This window comes from Coturnix japonica, chromosome 1, assembly GCF_054131305.1.
Source record: "Coturnix japonica strain WE chromosome 1, WE-NBRP24, whole genome shotgun sequence".
NCBI lineage: Eukaryota > Metazoa > Chordata > Aves > Galliformes > Phasianidae > Coturnix > Coturnix japonica.
In genome coordinates, this window is record NC_140663.1 from 68,511,514 (window position 1) to 68,535,205 (window position 23,692).

Genomic DNA, 23,692 nt, shown 5'->3' on the forward strand with positions numbered 1-23,692 from the left:
GTTCAAGACACCAGACCTTCAAAAATCATGGTGGCGCACTGGAACAGGTTGCCCAAGGAGGCTGTGGATGCCCCATCCCTGGAGGCATTCAAGGCCAGGCTGGATGTGGCTCTGGGCAGCCTCGTCTGGTGGTTGATGTCCCTGGACATAGCAGAGGGTTGAAACTTCATGATCATTGTGGTCTTTTTCAACTCGGCCATTCTATATCTCTATGTGTAAATTAGAAACAATTCATTTGTTCAAAGGCACTTAAAATCTCAATTGAAACATGCGGGAAACTTGAGTTAATTCCACATAACTGAATTATTTTACCCCTATTTTGCTAACCTTATTTGCTTCTAAATTACAAAACAGTGCCATTCCCTTTTTACATTTATTTTTTTTGTTACCATGAACACTACAGATTTACCAATCACATAATGACAAAATAATTATCACTCAGTGTCACAAGTTAAATATCAAGTGTTCACTGGATTATTTCTTCTGGTTCAATATCACCAAGTACATTAATCTTCCATGGCTGGCCAGCTCTGTAAGTTGTTCTCATATTCATTCTGTCATGTACTACGGGCTGTAAACTCACGCTACATCTTCCTCACCTCAGAAGAAGGATTACACTCTTTCACTTCACTATATGTATACAAAGAACACTGGTTACTGTTACTGGTTACTGTTACCTACCCCCCTGTCAATGCTGGTTTCAGAGATGTCAGGGATGGAGGCAAGAAGCAGAGAAAGCATCAGTGTGTAAGCCTAACATTTGCACAGGGCCTTTGGCCTCCCAAGAGAAAAAGAAAGCCAGAAAGATAATACACTTTTACACAAAGATCAAACTTCCTAGAAGTTATAATCTTCAGCTACTGTTACAAGAGCAGGGCACAAGCTTCCCATAAGCCTCCACTGACTCCTACCTTCCAGGGAAAGCTAAAACCACCACAGTCACAGCTGAACCTCTGCACATCCAGAGCACTTTGCTGTAGCCAGCAGCATCACATGGTGCTGCAGACATCCATCCCTGACCTTACAGAACAGGGACACACCACGTTTGCTTTTTTTCCCATTAACTATACGTTCTGTTTTTCATGTCTTTAAGTTACCTATGGTAATTCCCCCCTTCCTCTCGCTCAAGCTTGTTCTGCTGCCCGGCACAGACCAACCACCTCAAACCCCCAGAGCTTTGCTTGGACTGCAGCAGCACAACATGAAAGTGCCACGCGTGTACACTGCTCACATGAACTCACTTCTTACCTAGCAGGGAAACTGCAGCCACCTGCCCCGTACCCATAGCACCCGTAGGAGGACACCGCACTGGCCCCCGCCCCACAAGTGACTCCCGGGCCCTCCCAGGTAAACCACGGCGCCCTCGGGAAGGCAGAGCCATAACAACAGGAATAAGCGACACTCAGCCACCGGTGGTCGCTTCCCAAGGGCTCTTTAGCTACGCGAGCACCTCGAACACCACACCGAACCCGCGGCAGTCAACAAGCATTGCTCGCAGTCACAAGGACCACCCAGGCCCGGCGGCACGGCCGGAGCTCCCTCCCCCGGCACACGTGGCCGCAGGCGGGCCCTCCTCCACGCTACCTGGGCTGCGCCTCCCGGAACAGGCCCGTCATGGCCCGCACGCTCTCCAGACGGGCCGACGGTTCGGCAGCCATGAGTCTCTTCAGTCGCGCCGCCACCTCAGGCAACGCTCCGGCTTTCGCCGCCATCGCGTATCCCGGCACGGCCCAGCTCCGCCCCCGCCGCGCGGAAATGGCGGCGGCCCGGCCCCAGCAGCGGGCCGAGGGAGAGGGTGGGTGTGCGGTGCGTTCCGCAGCGCCCTGGAGCTGCCCAGGTCCCGTGCTGCTGCTGAAGGGAGAGTGTTTTTTGCCCTTAGATCGCTGCTTTTTGCGTTTTCTGCCCGTGGCAGGATGTCTACTGGGCTGGCCCACGGGGCAAAGTGGGCACTCTGGGCTGTGCTCTGTAAAACATTGCCTTTTCCTCAAAAATACCCTTAACAAGTTATCTGTAGGTATGTCTTCCCGGTCAGCTTTTATTCGTCGGCCCACAGGGGCCCTCAGGACCATCCTGTGGCTCTCTGCACAGCCTGGAAGGTAAATGCTTGCCACATGCAACACAAACATTTCCCAAGTGTTTTCCTCCCTCACTTCCCATATACTTTCACAAATGCTTGCCTCCAAGTAGGTAATACTGTATGTTTTAAATACATATAGAAAAGGTTAACATATTTACAGTTATTATTATTGTTACAGGATAAGAATTGGAACTTTCAGTGAATAACTATTTGTAGCCACATACTACAAAAGGCCTCGCTAGACAGAAACCAAACTTAATTCACCAGAGATGTGACAAGGAATTCAGAAATTATACTTCAGAAAGAAAGCATGATACAAAAAAAGTATGGGTTATTTAATTCTCACCATTCACATCCAGTGGTGAATGGAGTTTGAGTTGGTAGCAGGTAATGAGCGGTATTCCCCATGGGTCAGTGTTGGAGCCTCTCCCATTCAATATCACAGAATCACAGAATTGATCAGTATCTTCATTGATGGCCTGGGTGAGGGCATTGAGAACTCTCAGCAAGTTTACAAATGTCACCAAGTTGGAAGGAAGCATTGATCTGCTGGTGCCAGTGGGATGAAGTTGAATGTCACAATCAGAAAGGTCAGCATGGTGGAAGGACAATACAGGAATGTAGTAGTAAAGGGACTAGCACAAATAGTACGGGGTTTCAAAGGAAAAGCACTCACCTGTCTCCAAAGATCAGGGCTTGCAAGGGGAAATTCCACAAAACAGAGATCTCCAACCAGAGATCCTTCCACAATGGCAGTCAGCCCTTAAATGAGGTCTAAGAGAAATGGAGCCAGGCTCCATCTCTACTGGTCTCACAGCTAAATTGCCTTCACCTGTGCTCCCAGGGTTGACCAGCTGCTCAATCAGTGGTTCAGGCTGTGACTCAGGAGTTACCATACATTCAACAAGATCCAGTGCTGGGTCCTGCACTTTGGCTACAGCAAGCCCAGGCAACTCTACAGGCTTGGGGCAGGGTGGCTGGAAGACTGTGTGGAACAAATGGACCTGGGGGTATTGGTTGATGCTTGGCTGAACATGAGCCAGCAGTGTGCCCAGATGGCCAAGAAGGCCAACAAAATTCTAGCTTGCATCAGAAATAGTGCAGCCAGCAGGAGCAGGGAGGTAAGCATCCCACTACTCAGCTCTGGTATGGCTGCATCTTATGTACTGTGTTCAGATTTGGGCCCCTCACTACAAGAAAGACATCAAGGCCCTGGAATGTGTCCAGAGACAGGCAACAAAGCTGGTGAGGGGTTTGGAGCACAAGCCTTATGAGGAATGGCTGTGGGAGCTGAGATTGTTTAGTCTGGAGGAAACTCAGGGGAGACCTTACTGCTCTCTACAACTACCTGAGAAAAAGGGGGGGTGGCCTCCTCTCCTGTGTAACTAGTGATAGGACTAAAGGGAATGGCCTTAATTTGCACCAGGGTAGATTCCATTTGGATGATAGAAAAACTCGCTGAAAGAGTGGTCAGATGCTGGAATGGGCTGCCCAGGAGGTGGTTGAATCACCATCCCTAGACATATTCAAGAAACATGTAGGTGTTGTACATCATGTACATGGTTACATGGGGAAATACTGGTAGTAAATGGATCTTGGAGGGCTTTTCCAACCTTGATTCTATAATTCTGCACTGTTAGGAAAGGGGTGCAGTTTGGCCAGCAGTCCAGTTTAATTCACCATCGTTGCCTTTCACTTGCTATTTTGCCCATCTTTTACAAAACATGGATCTTGTAAGCATCAAATTTTTGTTCACCCCTTTTTAACATTTCTGTTCAGAGATTCTTTTTCAATGGCATTTGATGTTTTAATATGAACGTTAACCAGTTAAAATGTTTTAATATGAACGTTAAAATGTTACTTTGTCTTAGCGTGGATTTAGAGAACTACCATAAGGAAAAGAATCCACCCAAAGCTGGCTGTTCTACTGGAGAATAAACGATGCAAGTCCTACTTTTAAGAATTCTGTATGAAATTAAGATGTAGAACTGTTTTTTGAGGCACTGACATTTGAAGCTGGACAGTGAGAAAGAACTGTCACAGCTGAGACTCTGGAGGGAGACAGTTCCCCTGGTTCAACAGATGGTAGCTCTACAGGATGGTCATAACAAAGCAGGTCACAGACTTTGAAACCTCGTGTCTCAAATGCATAAAGATGGTCATTAATTTTAATCAAAACATGTATGTTAGCTTGACTTTTTTTTATTGAAGGGACTTCCATCAGAAAATAAAACGTGGGCTCTGGAAAAAGTTACTTTACACTAAGGAAACAAATCTCTCAGCATGTTTTCTTCCGGCACAAACATTAGTTTTCTGTCTCTTATTCGGGCCTGTATTAGATTAAGTATGTATTTGGCCACAGAGCTTTGAAGCTATAGACCAAAGCTTTTATTTTTGGTCTAGTATTTAATAGGATCCAATGAAACTGATTGATGCACTTAGGAAAATGCTTTTGATTAGCCTTTGTTGCTGAGCAGTGAATTCCACTGCAGATTCACCATGTGGTGCCATGGAGCATACCCACATCCAGAACCTCAGTTTCCCACTTACGTGGGGCAAATTATGGAAACTGGCTTAGGAATTTTGATCAAGATGACTAGAAGCACACCTAATAGTGGGTAGAACTATCTTAATAACCAAGGGTGGAACAAAAACAGCTTTTATGGTTTTTTGGGAGGCATTTGAAAGCAATGAAGAATCTATATGCAATAGATACTGCAGACTGTCTTAATCACAGAAGTAGTTATTACTGTCCTAAGCCAAAAACTCGGGAGTTTATGTGGCTTCAGATGAGATATTGCACATGTGTACGAGGGCCATAACAGTGGATCCATTCAGTGTTGAGGTGTATATGTCACTCATTTGTTATATAATATCACAAATCAGTCCTTCATGAATAAGAGATCTGGGTAGGAAAAAATCCCGCTAAATCCTGGAGGAGATGTTCAAAACACTTGCCATTTATCACAAAAATGAATGGTGCAAATAGGAATGAATTTCATCTTCTGTCACAGTTCTTGGGCTCTGAGTCACTGCAGATACTTTTGACTCATATGTTTGATGCAGTCCAGATTCCAGAGCAAATAAGGAACTTCTCAACACTTATCTTGACAAAGTTTTTATATCGCATCTGCATGGAGTGTTTTCGTCAGGATCAGCATTGTCATCATCCTGCTGGGCAACTGTGCAAGCATATATCAACAAGAAGGGAGACATGCTACCTAGGATAGCTGTTAACCAAAATATAGTTCTGTGACAACCTGAGGAATTTTCACCTCATTCATGGACCAGCTGATTGATATAATGTACAGTTTGACTTTATGTTTTGGTCTGATACAGCAAGAAACACAGCTAAATCATAGGAAGGTTGGTACTAAGTGAAAGGAAACTCCACATACTCTAACACAGAATCCTGCAGTTTCCTCTAGGGACATAGATTGTCATACACACCAAGAGTGTGTGTCAGCCTGTGTCCAGGCCTGGATCATCATCTCTAAAGTTCTCCATCACCCTGATGTTAAACAATGAGGTTATCAACCAGGAAACACTCAGAGAAGAGTAATTTTTTTTTTAAATCTGGTTGCTTATGGCTTTGTCCTTGGCAACAGCTCCTTCAGAGGATGAAGAAAAATCCAGTTCTGCTCTGCCACCTGCTCCCTTTCCCCCTTTCCACCCTGATCTGCTTCTCTGTCCACACCTTCCCAACAGGTCACATTCCACACATTGCACAGCTGCGGCCTCTCCCGCACTGAGCTGAAAATATCTTTGGCTGCTTGATCACAAATGCTAGCTGCTAACAAGGTACTCTCACCACCTTTCTTTATGCCTTCTCCCGGATCTCTTCTCTGCTAAACAACTTCCTCCATCCAGTCCATTTTCATTTAGTGGTGACAAGAAGCAATTCTCATGCAACCAAGGAGCAAGCAAGCAAAGCAAAAATTGTGGCCAGGGTGAAGGTGAGACCATGCAGTTACTATTTTCCTCTCTTGACTTTTTCAGCTATCTAGTGTTACTCAAGTTCTTAACTCCTGTGTGAAAATACTGCCAAGAGCAGTGTGAAGTTTGAGAATTGTGCCATATAATAAGGATTTCCTATATATGTACGATTGGATCTCATCTCATGAAATTCTTGGCTTTTCCTGTGTTTTGATAGCAGCAACAATTTTTCTGGACTTCAGCAGCCTGGACAGCTGAGCATGCAGTAAATAGCTATGAAGTACGTGCACATGAATCTCTCCTTTGCTCTTAAATCCAACACTAAGCTTACCAGGCTTTTGTGCAGTCCCAGAGCACCTGTGTTTCTCAGGCACATAGCTCACCCAGAATCTCAGCCTGTGTGTGCAATAAGACAGTCACATTAAACCCAGTGTGCTGGGGTCACATTATGTTTGCAGAGCTGCATGTGAGACACTTACCTCGTAGAGGCTGCAGAAGCCATCAGCATCCACGTACAGCACCTCCAGGAATCCTGTGAGCAGTCATGGAAATATGACTCTGATTCTGTTGCTTGTGAAATTGATTTCACCTGCTGAACCTGCAAACAGTCCACTGCCTTTGGCTGTCCTATAAAGATACTGTTGGAGTGGTCAGAATACTTTCTGAAAATACATTTTCTTCACAGAAAACAATAACAAATATCCCCTCTTACAGAATGGAAATAAACAAAAGCCTTCCCAGCACCTGGCTGCTGTCAGCGATTAAAGGTATGCTCTCAAATATTTTCAACAAACTTACAAGCAAGGCAGTCCTCAAGAGTAGATGTGTCACGTCTGGCCCTTTATGAATGGATGAGTGAAGGGAAATGCCCATGGGGAATCCTTCACTACACAGTGCTGCTCCCATTTATCAGCATCGGTGCACGTTGTCAGTGCTGAGAAATTTGCTGGAGGGAAAAGATAGGGGGTAGAAGAGCAAGAAACAAAAAAAACCCAACACCCAATATCGTGACTACTATATCGTAAGTATTTGTTATTTGGGGTTGCTGCTAGTGGCAGTGTGGGTGTGAATCTGAGCACATGTTTAACTATGGAATTGGGCTCAAACCCCTCAAGGTCCATCCACAGACTGACATCTAGTGGAGATAAAATGTGGGCTGGGAAACTGAAATTCTTCTCATCTCTTCAGTCCTATAAATTGAATGACCGCACAGAGTATTTATGGTGGATGTTGAGTTTACTTCAATTATTTATTCCATTTATGGAATATAATTTAATGAGTGCATCTATTAATAGTTATTATAAACTAAATTAGCAGGAGACAGTTAAATTCGCAGCATTTCATTTAGCCCACAGACAGATTAGGATCTAAATAAATCCCATAAGAACAAGAACGTAGGTCTCCCATACTAACAGTGCTTTGCCAGCAGATACTCTATATCAGGTAGGGCAACAGGGCTAGGATTCATATAGTATCTGTTAAGAAAAACATTTGATTTTGGAGCATTTCTGAAAGCCAGTCTTATATCATGTCTAATTAATAGTACTTTCGAGTCTCCTGGTAATTCAGAACTTGCCACATACATGCTTCATCTCTCCTTCCCACAAGATCACATCGGAAGACAAAGGTTAAGTGATCTGTAGATTATTATGATTTTTATACAACCATCTTGACTTTTTTAAGCAGCCACAGACATAGATTAAATCACATAGTTTCCTTTTGCATGTACTGATTGTAAGATTCAGCCACTGCAGGAGCCATTAAATTTTCATGACAGGATTCTGATTTTCTAAGTAAGTTTAAAAAAAAAGCGCTCTCCTTAATGCCTGAGTATAATAATACTATGGAACAGCTCACATGTAGATGAAAGGAAGTTCTAACAGAGGGTTCGTCCAGCTGTTCACCTGTGTAGAGTCCTCCAAAACTCATACAAATAAAACCAGCCCCCTGTATCTGTATCCATCCACCTCACATTATCCACTTACTAGATCCAGAATTTATATTTTTATTAGCCTCTTCTCGCATCATTTTCCAGCCTGATGGCACCTTAATAATGCTGCGAGCGGTTATTAAATAAAATAAATTAATAATTAAAACAACTATTAACTATTAATACCATGCAAATACAGACATGTTCAAGACACTGTTGGGGATGGGCGAGCCTACTTTTTGATCTGAGCAAGTGCTGATATTTGCTGAATACTAATACCAGTTTCACTGGAGGGGTAAATAAGAAGAAAACACAGTGGTGAGTTGGAAGGTGTAGCCTCGCTTAGTAAGAACTTAGTCAAAATCTCTTGATCTGGTTTTCCAGCTAGAAGCTCCATCTAGTTCGATGTACCAAGCTAACATATACACTTGCCTCCTACAGTGCTATTTTCGCATGCACATGCATAACTTTTGCATAAAGACTGAAGTTTCCCAATATTATCATTCTCAATAGGGCAAAAGAGGAGTTACTTGTTAGGACAAAAGCAAGCAACAGAGTCAGCTTTCATTAGCAGAGGACAAAGGTTTGTAAGACCATCATGTTAGGCAAAGACTTGAGTATGGTGTGTGCCTTCATTCCTGAAGAAAGGAGTGCCTGCAACTAGGAATCTATTATAAATCACATTTTTAGTGAGACTGGCAAAGCTGCATAACTCTGGCCTCAGGGAATCTGTCTAATTTGTCAGCTAAAATTCAGTCTCCTGGTAGAAAACGAGTCCATTCATGCTTCGTGAAGACTAATTACCCATGGAAGGAATCTGTTCGGGGAACTGTCAGTAGTGATGTGGTGTGGCATAATCATTGGGCTGGAGCTTTCATGGGGAGATCGAGGGAGTTTCCCTGCTTGTTGTGCTGTACCTTAGCCCCCTTCCCTTTCAGCTCTGTATGGCTGTGTCATTTCATGGCACAGTCAACAGGATGTCCTGGAAGGGAAATCTCCCAGTAAAGTGTCTTGTTTTACAGAGAAATTTGCTCTGAGTTCCTGGCTGTCCTCTGTGCCTCAAAGTGATGGAAGTTTGCTGCAGCTGGGGTAGCCTACAAGAGGCAAAATTTGCAAGAAATTAGACATTTCGTTAGATCAATAACTAAGTCCTCCAACAAACAAACAAACATAAAACCCAATTCTTAGGTGCCTAAGTCCTTCTCCAGGCCTGCAACAGAAACTTCTTACAACCCAGTCACTTAAGTCTGAAGACAGAAGGAACATGAATAACATACAGCAAATGTGATGTGCCAAAAATAACTGTAGGAAGAAGCACTACTTAAATTCTTAAGAACTTATTTGTGTAATCATTCACATACATTATGAACTGGAAAAACTCCAGCACTGGGTAAATCACCACAGATTTAACACTTTGTATATCAGAGAAGAGTTTTATTTCTCTGCTGGACTAGAAAGCAATTAGAAAGCTTTTCAAGCTGCAAGTAACAGTTTAATTCCATTCCATAATGCTACACATAGTGTGGGTTTCTTTCTTCTAAGAAATAACCTCCAGTCTAAAACTGTCTACCTTTGTTAGAGAAAGGCTTGGTTAAAAAATGCTGCTACAAAAAGATGTTTGTTGCAACTGAAAGTACAGTGCAAACTGGCTGAGTAAGGCTTACTTCAGCAGGATGCTGGAGCCAGTGCAAGTCTGCAAAGAGCCGAGTGTTCACCAAGGCTGGGAGGATTCACAGCCTATATTTAAGTTTCGTGAGGTATCAAGGCCTTCCTGTTTAATTTAACTCCATCAGATGTATGTGTTTGTTCTGTTAGAGGGCATCAATAACCAGTCTCTTCTCAGAGTGCTGTATAGAAAAGAGCATAATTGTCTGAAAAGAGCCCTATTAAGTGTTTGCTTTTAAATCAAAGAACACTTTTGAAATATTAAATAAAGAGGGACTACAATATATAAGTCACTCCAACTCATCTCAAAATACTGATGCACATTAATGATTTACTTTGGGTTTTTACATCTGTTTGCTTTCATATTCAGAAAGTTGCATTGTTGCCTTAGTAACCCCGATATCTCACACAATTAGCCTATTCTCCATCTGAAGTACACCCTCTTAAAGAAATTCATACAGGTTCTCATGAGAGCCCTTTTACTTTTTCCCCCATTGTTTGCGAAGGAAGAAATAATGACTTGTTTTGTCCTGAATAGGCCATTTCTGTCTTTTTTCCACCCCTCTCCTGTCCCACTAATGATACCCGAGATTTAAACATGGCCACAGACTCAGCCACCGGCTTCACAGTTTAACAGTTTTCTGAGACTTAAATGAGTTGTGGTGCTTTACTCCCATACTGATGCATGACAAGATGACTTGAAGAGCCTTTCTGAGAAACTCCTCTCCTTATTTTAGAGGATGCTTCAATTCTCAACAATCCAGCCTCTCATAAATTCATTTTAGCAAGGGCAGTGAAATTCTGTTCTGCTACGCTGGGATTTTACAAGGGCATCATTAACTGGGGCACGTGTCAGCCTCTCTTACTGTCCAGGACTTGCCCATTCAGTGCTGAGAAGGAGAGGATGGACAAAGTCCTACAAGCATCCATCCATGGAGTAGGTACAGCTCAGGTACAGCAGCCTTGCACTCACCTGCTGCACTATGCTAAAGCCTGAACAAAACAAGAAGACTTGTTGAGCACTGTGGTTTACATGACAAATCAAAGTTTGTTCCAGATGTTGATTTTCTTCAAAAATTAAGAGGGTTTATTCATACTGATGTAAAAGAAATGAAAGAAAGAAATGCAAGCTTGAAGCTTCAGACAAGGTTCAAAGCTCAATATTCCTTACTTGCTGCATAATCTTTTCTCATCACACACTGACCTCTGGCAAACAAAGACCTGAGCTGACAGCAGCTTCCAGCTTCCTTTTTCAAGCCAGGTTTCTCAGAAATACCTTCTTTTTAAACTTGTATTTTAACTTTTACAGGCACTCTGTCCAAAGTTCTCTCTTCAAAACGCCATTCTACTTTTCTTTGTGTTTAAGAATCTTGCTAAGAGAACTTCACGATGAGTAAAAGAGAAACATTCTACAAGAAGCAAAGCCAACTTGCTTATATAAAGAGGCAATTTTCTTGTTCTGATCTGTTTTGTTTGTTTGTTCATTCTTTTAACTTATAAAAATGTCTTCTTAATTCCTGTATGATTTCTCTGAGGGAAAAATATCTCAGATCCTTGCATAACAATATAAATGAGATTCCCATGAAGCAGAAAATATTGATCAATGTAATGATTAAACAAAAAGAGAATGTGTAAGTGACTGAGGAATCTATCAAGGAAACATATTAACGGCAGTTTATCAATGTGTCTACCTTTGAATTCTTAATAATTCACTTAGATGTGTTGATGATGTGGACTGAGTTAGCTCTAGCTAACATTAAATGTACAGATAATGAGGTGTTTATTTCCTATTTCAATCTTTAAAAAAAAAAGTCCCCAAACATCAGGCTTTAGTGCTGTTAGAGTTAGGGTACTATGGTTAGGCTGTGGTCGGACTTGATGATCTTCAAGATCTTTTCCAACCTGGGTGATTCTATGATTCTATGATTCTTTGTTCCATTTGTGAACATTTTTAAGTCTCCCTGTCTTTGAGCTGATCGAGGTTTTCCAAATTGTCGACAACCTTAAAAATCTGAATTGTTCATTACAATGAACAACCTTCAGCTGAGCACAGATGGAAAGTAAATTGCTTTGGAAATGGAAGTTGCTTGGGAATCTTCCACTGGGAAGATTCCACTGAAATGATACAAGGAAGAGCAAACTGCAATTACTGTGCACAGTTGTTGCTTCCCAGTTACTGCTTGCTTCCTGAGCTCTGAGCATCAATGTCAGTGCAGTCACTGAATCTTGGCCGTTTTGCTCTGTGTTAGATGGAAAACCCTGTCACTACATGTCAGGTTTGGTTCATAAATATTAACACAGATTTCATCTCCTTCCCATGTCAGTCTGTGAACTTATTGGAAAAAATACCAAGGTCTGCCCCTTAAACCAGTTCAGCACAAATACCAGCTACGGCTGTTCCCATAGTGCTCTAGTAAGGATAGGAACAGCTTGCATTTCAGTTTGTATTCATTCAGTTTCAAGCCTTTCCCCTGGCGACCAAAAGAAGGTACGCGTTCAAACACAATCAATACCTGCTGTTAGCATAGCACCAATCCATCTCCGGCAAGCTTCCAGACAGAGAGGTGTTATTTGTACTGGGTGTTGTGGAAGTGGATAGAAGGCCATGGCTGACTGCGAAGGATGCCTAAGAACAGGGGAAAGTCTGTCTCAGGGAGTTTGGCTGTTACCAAGGGGGTGAGATTTGAACCAATGGCCATCAAGCCACGGGTTCTGCAATTCATTAGTTACTTCACACACCAAGCCTCTCCATCCCACCATTTAAGATTCATCTTGTTACAGAACATGTCTTTGTATCACACAGCAAAATACTGCTGGCTGCAATGCGTAGATATGTGTTAGCCATCCTGAGGCAGTAGAAGAGTTTAAAGGAACCCATTGGTAAGCCAGGATATCAAGTTCTAACATCCTTGCTAGCGCATTCTTTTTCCTTGCTCCAGTTGTGAACTTTCTTGGTTAATACTTATATTAGGTATACACTACCTTCTCCTACGGGAACGCTCACAAATTATAGGAATAAAGCAAAAATTCCACCTATTTATGACTGCCTCCATGTTCTTCCCCTCCCACCTCTCCAAATGCTGTCCCACCAAACTCTCAAACAGCTCTGGCCACACCTGTTGTTGAAAAACGGTTTCAGTGTATGTCTTTCAGAAAAACAGAGGGATGTGAGAGGAAGCTGTGGCTGCACATTAGCCATCAGAAGCTTGACATGCACTTTGCCTGTTATCAGTTTTGAAACTGTGGAATGGAGCAGGAAGGAGTTTCTGGTTAGTGTGCACATTTTCTTAGTTCAGTTTAGCTGGAATACCACATACACATGTGGTTCATCCTCAAAAATGCCATATCAGGCCCAAAGCCAATGCAAACACCAAGTCAGTCTTCCATATATAGAGTGAAAAATAAATAATGGTTCCAGATCGCTTCAAATTAGAATGTGCATGCAAAGAGAGGGAGCAGTGAAAGGAAGGGGGCTCTGATAGTAGTTGAAGAGTTATGCTGAATTTGGCCCTTAAATAGATCATGTTGTGAAAGGCACAGCTTTTTTTCTCTAGCTGTCGTGCTTTAGAGTTGATCGTAATATTAATAAAACACACTCAAAAACAGTAGACCAAAGATCTCGAAGTAACGTGCCATAATTCTTTAGGATAAGAATTTGCACAGGGCTTTAGTGGGAATGAAAGTACCTGTACTCCGTGTCATTTCAAGGAGAAAGCAAGACTTCATGCCCCATTCCAATGTGAAACTTCCAGGCTTAATTCCTGGTAAAGATGTCATAAAAAGTGTCAAGGTATTTGTTGACTTTGTTAGTAGAATATTGTAAAAGTCTGCAAAATGGTCTTCCCCAAACTCAGCACTTAGTAAAAATGATCAAACCTTGAAACAGGCAGACATCTTCAGATCTATTTATTTTTCTCATGTCTTGAGATCCCTTCGTGGAAATAGTGTGAATGAAAGTAAAACAAGAACTTTGCAAGAACTGCTGCAACTGAAATGGTTTCAGACCAATGTTTGATCACAACTCAAGTTAGGAAGAAGAAAAGAGAAAAATTAACTTTGTTTGCAAGTGGTAGGTCACAAAAAATTAGACTAAAAATCAGAGAGACCATATAAATTAATAAATTATTCACGGCAATTTGTTTGCCAAGCATAAATCCATGAAGTTTTCTTTGAGAAAAAAGGATCCTAGTCTGGCTTTCTGGCTGTATTCCAGATAAGGTAATTACATCGTGCCTACTTAAATTTCCCCTTCAGTTCAGCATGATATATGTGTCTTCCTCTCCAAAAACTGTTGTCTAACAAATCTCAAGCCTGCCACTTATCTTTTGATGGTAGATAGTTTCAGGTTTTGTTACAAGATTCTTTATGCTCCTACACTATTAACCTTCATATTTCTTAGCCTGATAGCACTAAAAAATAGGGCTTGAGTCACAGTGTTGCTAAATCCTAATACTTCTAGTATTTTCACGCAATTAAATATTTTAATGTGTGAGCCATTCCAAAGAAACAGATCAGAGTTCAGCCCAGAAAGCACACAAGTTTCCCCCAACCTCTCAGAGCTGCTGTGTGCTTTTATCATTAGTCAGGAAGCAAACTTCAGCCTGGCTACCTTCCACAGATAGGAACCTTATATTTGAGTGCTTCCCTGGGGGCTGGAGATTATCTGCGTGTGACTTCACCTTTCAGACCAAGCTTGAAAACTGTTCAAAAGCAGCCAAAGGCTGTTCCTGCAGCTCCACCTTTTGGGAGCTGAGGAACAATCAGAATGCTTGGACTGATTATTTCTTTACTAGACAGGGACTTAACCTTGTTGTACTTATGGGTGATGATGATGTCTAGAATATAAAGAATAACATACTGTAGAAGTTTGAAATGTGTAGGTTCCTCACAGAAGGCCCTGAAATGTGTTTTGCTGGATGCATTCTTTTCAGAGCAGTTCCTGAAGGCCTCTCACTATCAATAGGGACACTGGCACATATCCTTGTAATTATCATCATAAAAAAGCTTTCACCTGACCTTTCTGCTCAACATTCACTTTAAATCATTTTGCCAGATTGAGGTGGGATGCATGTAGGCCATATCAAATATTACAGCATGTAATCCATGCCAAGTCTGTACTATTATTGCACATTTAAGTTGAATTTGGTTTGCAAACCTCCCTTTTCACATATAAATACACTTGCAACCTAGAAACTTCATGCTGGAAGGTGCTGAGTTCTTTCACATCACTGGGTAATTTCTATGCTCCAGCAAGAGCTCAGGTTGTGTGGTGCCTTTTAAAGGAGTCCACTACAGGGCAGGAAGAGTGTCATACCATATTGATGGGTAAAGATACTTAAAGCTTATACAGAAAGAAATCTGGATGCCAGGAGCTACCAGACATCTGGAATTGCACTGCAGCACAAGTCTACCTCTGCTGGAAAAAAACTGGGCTGTGCAGGAGGCTCCAGAAGGTCCTAACCCAGAAGCCCGCTGCACAGCATGACACACACTGCTTCTGCTAGGACTGCATTCAAGTCTGCGGTGAGATTTGAGATCAGAAGGCTCTGCAGCAGCTAAGAGTGACCTTTAGGAGAAGAGCATCGCCACAGAATAGATCTCCTCACTCCTTGGTTCCACAAAGTGGAAGGATGAGTGAAAAAAGCTAATAACTCACAGATCAACAACATAAAGCCCTTTTTACCTCTTTTTATTTCCCAGCCACAGTTTACATTGCTTTGATGAATATAAAGAACACATTTGCCTTTCATCACTTTTCGTGTTCTAAACCTTGCCCCCAGACTCTGTTTCATTCTACTGAATATTATGTGTGCACAGGAGCAATTTGGTGCATATAATGATAGGCGTGATTGTTAAATTGGTTTCCAGTGTCTTTCAGGCTGTGTCCCCGAAGAATTGCAATTAAACACTTGACAAACCACAAGGCTACGTTAATCCCGCTTCAAAACTCTCCGACGGCCAGGATGGCAGCCTGCCTTACTGCTCCACCAAACGCTGAGAGACCCAGTGTTACTTCAACTCTCCTTAAAAATACTCTGGTTTTCCCTTTGGCTCCCAGTTCAAGTTTCAGCTGTAACATTCAGCCTCAGCTCACTCTTGCCACGTAACAATCTCCCCTTTGTTTAGCCCTGCTACCTCATTTCTCTCTATTAGCCTTTAATCCCTGTCAGGGTTTCACCTTTGCAACGATGAGGTCACAGCTCATGTTGATTGGGAAAGGAAATCCTGATGATTGTTGCTGACAGAAAGCTGATAATGCTGGTTTTGGCAGCAATAAATTCTCAGTCTCTAAATGAAGACTAATCTTTGAGCCAGAAATCAGTTCTTTCAGTAGGTTTTTTGGCCTCATTCACAAATATTTTCCCATGCTCAAGCTGCTTGACCTTTGGAGCGTTCAGTGCACCTACGTTATTGTGCAGAACTGTTTTCTAGGGACCAAAATAAGCAGTCATCTATCAGTGAGAGGCAGGTGAACTTATGAAAAAAAAATCAATTATTCCCTCACTGGGAACGTAACTCTCATGGCTCCCTGTAGCTTCTGCAACTGTATGCGTAAAATTCATATCTGCTGCTGTTCTGTCGGTATTTTTATTTCTTGAAGTGACTGTTGTTGTCAGGACCAGTTTGATGTTTCTTTTTTTCAGGGCAGAAGGGCACCATGCAGAGAGAAAGGAGAAGAGCAGAAGGGGTAGATGCTGTTAAATCCACGTTGGTTATCTGATGGATGATTCAATAATGACTTGACTATCTCTGAGAAATGCAGATGCTTCTTATGCAACATCGTAAACACTGTGTGATTCACACAGTGAATCACTTCTGCGTGATTCACCACCTTAAATCAAGCATCAGTGTTGAATTGGCCCTTCTCAACTGCAGTTTCCATTATGGGCAACACCTGGGACCTCCTGCAAGAACATCTTGCCAGCAGTGAGAAGCAGGAAGTTCTCGACTGATGAGTGGAAAAATGAAGAAAACATCACTGAGTATCCAGAGCTGAAGAGCAAACAAAGTTGTCAATACCATGAAAAATCAGCTTATGTTCTCTCTGTATTGCTTTTGCTGTTCTGCAAAGCAGATTTTCCTTAGCACACTGAAGGAGGTAATTACCTAATTTAGTCCACCACTGGTGCATTAGCTATATGAGATAACTTCAGCTTTCCCAAGTGCAGCTTTTTTCTGAATTAATTCACTCCTGGGTAGCTGTGTCCAGGTTCGATACTCAATGAAAATGTGCTTGAAAACTTCAGCTTGCTCTGTTGGTCCAGTCTGGCTTTTGGGTTTGTATTTTTTTCCCTGTGTAGCAGGCTGTGCTCACCTCTTTGATCAAAGTAACCCTGGACTTCAGTCTGAATGCAATTTGAACTTTACAAATTAGGTCTCCCCCAGCTAACAAAGTGGGCATTTTACTCCTTTTCCTGCTTGCAGCAACAAAATTCCATACTTCTGTGCACAGCTGGTAGCATTTTAGTCAGGCAATCCCTATGTAATCTATTATAATTTTTTTCTTCCTTCCACAGTGTGTGGGTCTTCCAAATAGTGAAAATCAACCATCGCCTGACTATAATTCTATCCAAATACATGTTTCAGCAGAGCTCCCTATGGGAGCAACCCAGGTGCCTGAACACAGATGTGTAGTGCCATTTGGGATGATTTAGGCTAGCTGAGATGCCCACATAGGGCTATAAGAACTGTGGAAGACGCATGCCTTTCTGGAGAGGCGGCCAGAGCCAGGGCGGGCTATAAAAGTCCCAAACATCTCAACTAATTTCAAACACCTGAATGATTCCTTCAGCACCTCCAGGAGACACCACACAATTAGAGGGGCAGATTACTTCTGAGCTCATTAGCTGAAGGCACTGCACAAATTTTCCCCATACATTATCAAATGTCAATAATGGATTATTTTATGATGGTATGGAAACCAGCACTTCAGTTCTGCACTGCCATCCCCACCCTTGCAAGGGGGGAATCAGTATGTTTGTATTATAAGCCTAGTGTTTACATGTAACTACTTCATCTGTCTTACACACCTCAGCGTGTACCGTATTTTTCCAGTCCTTCTGTCAACTTAATCTGTTGGTCTCTGGGTTGGACTGCTTAGAGGAGAAACTGAAGCTTCCTTCTATGAACTACTTTGATTTTAGGATTCTTTTCAATCTCAGATTATTGAGAACTCTAGCATTTGCTACACTTAATTTGTGTGCAAGAAAAATTTCTCCTTAGAGAAATTTGGTTGAACCAAGACCCCTGACTGGACCTGCCTCATGCTCCTAGCCAAGAGCCCTCCTTCACGCATTAGCATCCCACTTTCTTTTAGGGATTTCTCAGGATCTCAACAACAGCAACAAACACAACAGCCCTAGGTGAGACCAAAGGTCTAGCTCTTCATCTTGGACCAAAGGATACAAAACAGAAAGGTAGCTGCAATATAAGAAGTACAAGCAGAGTAGGTTGCCTGGGCATCCTGGTTTCTATTACCTGCCTTGGCTAAATAAGACTGAATTTCTTTAATAACCAGAGTGTTGTTTGCAAGGCACTGGGCTGGACAGCGTATCCCTTGTTTCTGCCCTTCATTTGCATGCCCGTGGATGTTGTTGAGATGAAGTACTGCATAAATGCATGGGTAAATACACTCCAGCATAGAAGTCAAACTCAACAGAACTACTGTATCATCTATCTCTTCTGCCCTCCCGGATAATTGAGCTTACTGTTTTGTCCTGGCTCTGTGAGCATCCAGCCATTTCTGCTACTACTACACAATTTTATTTCAGGAGATTTAAACCTAAATACTAATATATCCTAAATAGCAGATGCATGTATAGACATGTTAATTGCTGATGGATAAAGCCCCAGTAGATTCTAGTTATTTCTCCTGGACCAGATCAAACTTCCTTCTATGCATTACAAACAGCTTTCTTTGTGCATCTCTACAAGCAGCTCTTAACAAACACACTATCCTGCTTTTATTACAGATCAATTGCTAAAAAGGACACATATTATGCTTTTAAAGTCATGCTTTCGGCATCTTGCATTTTGTACATCAGTGTAACATAAAAGCTAAAAAGAAAAATGAACTAATCCAGATATTGTTGAAATGTATACCTAACCCAACCCAACTTGTGTGCTGAATCTTATCAGAAGGAAAAGAGTAAGCAGCCTAAGAAATGCAAAACCTTCTAAAGAAGAAAAGTTGAGATGGCAAGTACAGAGCTACTATTCTGCAAAGCCATTTCACAGAATCACAGAATGACCCAGGTTGGAAGGGACCTCAAGGATCATGAAGTTCCAACCCCCCTGCCTGGCACATCCACCAAACTTACATTTAAAGCCATTTACACAACTATGACCAAATAATTAATGTTACCATAAAGCTTTCTCTAGTTCCACACTGAATACTTGATTCCCCCTTCAAAATGGAATCGCTTAAGCTAAACTTTACAGTCACAGCTCTGTTCTGCAGCAGCTAGATAGCACAGCTTTAATCCTTGGCAAGCATTAGAGCTGAAGAGGACTCCTGCAACAGAACAGGCTGAATGCTACACCATGATTACATGGCACAAGATTGGGGACTGAGAATCGCCTTGAATTTGGGAAAGTTTATGTAAATAAAAGCATTTTCTTGAAAAACAAAGAATTCATTTCATCAGTGTGTTTATCCCACTGGCTGCAGGTGTTTCTCCATCTAAGTCCATTCTCCATTCCACAGTTTACTTCTTTGCAGCACATAGTGAGCAGTGTTCGCTGCATGCCATACTTCTATTCAAGAAAATCAATGTGCTTTCAAGTAGCTTTGGAACCTGGATTGGCCTGCCTCTGAATTTCATGCAGAAATTGGATACTCTGAAAGGATGGGGTTAGGTTTAAAAAGAAAAAATACCTGGGCTTTATAAACCAGGAGGCTGACATATATGTATTTTTTAAAATGATTAATTGCTAGGAAGCAATAGATCAGTACCAGCTGGCCAGCTGCTAGAGCTGGGACTTCCTTATCCCTAACACCTAGAAAAAAATTTTATGGCTTAGGAATGACAGATAGAAAAGGGGGAAAAAAAAACCCACAAAGCCAGCCCTTACCTACTCTATGGGCAAGAGGCTCAACTTCATTTCCTGTAGTGTCACCCAGGTTCTATCGATTGGTTGATAAACAGTCCACCTTTTGCATTGCACAAAGAATGTAGCTGTTGCACGGATCTGTAGAAGAAAACTGATGGCTTTGAGGCCAAAATCTGGACAAATAAATGAGAGTCACTACAAGCATAAGTACAACAAACAATGTGTAACTTAATTCTATTGCATAGCCAGGATATTTTTTCAATTTTAAGAAGAAAATCCCCTTAGTTATTTGTAGCTCCTTTGTTGTGCTTATGCAATCTTCTAGTGTAATGAGCTATATACTGGACTGCTAAATGCATCTGGGTTAAAATACCTTCCAGAAAAGAGAGATGTATTTATTTTTTTAAATAAAACAAACAAACACACAAACAAACAAACAAACAAAAAAAACAACAAAAACTTGGTTTACAGCACAAGTGACACAAGGTTAGCACTAATCACAGTAATAGGACAGGGAAATGGCATGCAGGGTTTGGAAAGTCTTCAGCAAATTAGGAGCTTCTGAAATTGGTGTTGAGAAGAAAAGCTGTCAGGAGCATGTGACCAGTATCAGCTGTAGGTACATCCTATGTGTAAGCTGAGGCTTTCCACCAGTGGCAGATTAATAGCTTTGGTGTAAACTGGTAGGGAATTTTTGCCCTTTTGGTAGAATCCTAAGATTGTGATGGAACAGATTCATTTTCATAAGAAGTATCTGGTTTCAGGGGACCATTCTGTGTAAGTGTGAATGCTCAGTCCCCCAAATACTGAGGCTGAAATAGAAATGTTCAATTTTCAGCACTCCACCATAGTGCCAAGGAGCCAAAGTTTTTATCCTGTGATCAAGAGAGGCTATGTTTCTCATCACAGACCATCCTGTATCCAGATGGAGGGACATGTGGCATTACTTTGTGACTGACAGTCTGCAGAAGGAGCTCTGCTGTTTCCTTTTCCCGTAATATCTTTTTCCAAAGAGGTGTATTTCAAATATAAGTAATTAAAAACCCAATTCATTGAAATTAATTTCATTTGAGTTTAGTTATGTGAATTAGATTTGGAAACTTCTGAAGGTTTTTATGGAAATGAACAATTCAGGAGTTATTCTGGCATTTTTGATCACAGATGCACCTTGTCCCATTACCCTCTCTCTGGGAGTAGCCAGTACTGGGTAACTGGGTTGGGTACATGATGATTCTTCCCAGGGATACTCTCCCATCCTATTCACTACTTGGTAGTGTGGACAAAACCTAAGCAATTTGCTCAATTCCATAGAGTGTATGTCAACAGCACTGGGAAGACAGCTCAGCCCTTCTGAGTTTCCTTTCATCTCTTCAAGACATTCAACACAATCACATGTGCAGTTATATATAACTTACTGCATCCAAACAGCTCAGGCTAGATATAACCTCATGTGAGGATTCACATCTGTTCTACCACCAGCTGTGGTCAGACAAGATGCTCCCCCTTTGCATGGGCCTATCCCTCACATCTTTCTTTTCCACAGTAAAGTGCCTTTCCTTCCATCAGTGAGTACCACAGTGAAATGGGGCGATTCTACCCACTGACTTCTGACAAACCAAATTAGTTGAGGATGATGATATAGCATGACTAATAATAGGTCAGCAGTGCACATACTGTGAGGCCAGAAAAAATATAACATGGTGATGACAGGCTGTTGGTGCTGAAAGAATAAATTGCCAGTGCTGCTTTTCAAAGGAGATTTATTGACCATGAGCTGAAGGTGAAGAGACTGCAAGTCTTTCTACCAGTAGACTTTCATCCACTGTATAACAAGTGACTATTTTCTCTACTCTGTAGGTGGTTTACAGTCAGTTGATTCATAGTTCACTGATATCCTATAGGATATTAAATTCTCTATGCCTGTCAGCATTTCTGTTTCTCTGTCCTGGTTGAGGGGCCAATACCATTGTCATTTGTTTTGAATTTTATGTGTATAAACTCTGGTTTAATTGTAAGGCTGGGCAGCAGGAAAATGAAACTTTATAGGAAATCAAATATATTTTTGGTATCGTGTTGTTGGGTTTTTTTTGTCAAGAAAGATTGATATTTTCTGAATTGCATTTCTGTACATATTTTGGTGTGTGTTTGCTTATTTGTAATATAGCCAGGTTTAATGACTAGATTAAAAAAGCCACACATCTGCCTTGACTCTTATGGACAACTTCACTGGTTATCTGCAGACCTTCAGAAACCTGGTGATGTGGAAGATGACTTTGAATCTGCAGAGCCTATCAGATCTTCATTAGTTTTTCTCCCCAGGAATTTCCTTCGTAGTGAATAAAAAAGAATGTTGATTTATTATAAAGGATTTATTGCATTTAGGATTGCAAAATAGTAAAAAGGAAAAGACAAAAAGGCGGGGTGAAAGTGAGGCAGAGAGAGATTCAACCATTAATGGAATCGTGAGTCTCCTCTAGTCAAAACTAATTCAAATGCTCCACTCACTCCAAGAAAGCCTCTATAGGCCGTGAAACACAAATGGAAGAATCTATTAGAAGCATTGTCTGGACAAGATCTTGGTGAAGGTAGGTTCAGAGATGAATGTTAGTCAGCCATTTTAACATGTTGCTTATCTTAGCACTCCTTATCTGAATCTGAGTGATGTTTCATACAGTGTTTACTAGCTGCAGAACAGAGTTCACATTGACACAGTTGCTTGTATGATATTTCAAAGAATTACTAAGGTGTATGGCATATACCAAAGAGCCATACAGTGCATGGGGTAAGATGACTTAAGTACATAATTAGTCTTGCAAAGGAAATTAAATAAGCTGAACATAAATACTAAGTTGGTATATGCCTGCTTTTACAGAGCCCTTAAAAAAAAAAAAAGTAAACTCTTTAGCATACTGCAAATAATTACACTCTTGTATTTCCTTTAATCTCACATGCGTAGGATGTGGTTTGAAGATGATTTGTTGAACTTACTTGCATCTGATAGTTCCTGATATTGCATTTTAAGTTAGTCATAGCTCATTTGGTTATATTTAGGCTTTACCTGTCTATTTTATTATGACATCCTTTTGTTATACATTATCCTTTCTGCAGCTACCCTGTCTGCATTGACTTTTTCCAAATGCTGATGATCTAGAGCAGAACTGAATCCTGTTCTGGATTATATGGAGAATAGTTTCATTCCTGCCTCACCAGTAAGTCACCCTGAACCCTAATCTCAGAGTGTTTCCTGCAAACAGAGAAAAATACTCATACAACTCTTTCATATATAACAGAAAAATAATAGGATTTAAGCTTCCTAGATTGCTGCTGGTAGTTCCTACTGATAGATCCCTAAAGATGGAAGTGCTTCAAGCAGAGATTACCCTGAGCACAGCTTTGGGCAGACTGGGAGGTCTGATGCTGTTTCTATTAAGAACCAGACAAGTGATAGCACTTCTCATCCATATTGGAGTTTGTGGTTGATACATGACTTATCTGATTGACATACAGGTAGCATCTATCACATGCACTTTACACTGATAGTATTGGGCAGCCAGTCAAACACCTAGCTGTAAACCCGCTGCACCAAAATTACCTTCATCAGATGAAAAGGGAAGAAACAAATAGATAAAATGTCAGTTCTCCCCATTTCCTTGTTAAATCTTTCTGCTTACATTGCTGTGCCATTTTGGTCAATCTCGGCTTTAATATTTATTGTATATTTATTGAAGTCTTCCATCGTATGTTATGACAACAGTGCTTTGCTGCACATCGTGTCCACATGTCTTCTTCATCCACGTAACTTAGGTCTCTTCCCAACATGGATCCAGAAGCTATACAAACATGTTGGCTTGGAGGGGCAACCCAGCTCATTTCAGCTTAATTGGCACAAACATCAGTAGATGAAGTGCTCTTTCCCTGTTCCCAGCTGTATCCCAGCTTACAGAGCTGGAGGTGGAACAGGGAATCAAACGAATATGCGCAAGAACTTCCTTTCGGAGCACTGGAACAGGCTGCCCAGGGGGTTGTGGAGT

At 41.5% G+C, this 23,692-nt stretch overlaps 1 protein-coding gene and 1 long non-coding RNA gene across 22 annotated transcripts in view; one reads left to right on the forward strand and one right to left on the reverse strand.

Annotated features, from left to right (window-relative positions):
* The window catches only part of ATXN10 (ataxin 10), a 111,567-nt gene extending 109,829 nt beyond the window's left edge, over positions 1-1,738 (reverse strand). For all 21 annotated transcript variants that reach the window (XR_014936764.1, XR_014936765.1, XR_014936763.1 and 18 more), the window contains exon 1: positions 1,585-1,738. Coding sequence is in view for 8 of the 21 variants with exons in the window: in XM_015870548.3 (XP_015726034.3) it covers positions 1,585-1,712 (128 nt within the window). In the remaining 13 variants the exon portion in view is untranslated. The remainder of the gene's footprint in view (positions 1-1,584) is intronic.
* LOC107317662 (uncharacterized) lies at positions 1,579-19,230 on the forward strand. Its single transcript, XR_001556963.3, has 3 exons — positions 1,579-1,715; positions 2,015-2,096; positions 16,253-19,230. It is a non-coding gene; the product is annotated as an uncharacterized LOC107317662 (long non-coding RNA).
* Positions 19,231-23,692: the final 4,462 nt, after the last annotated feature.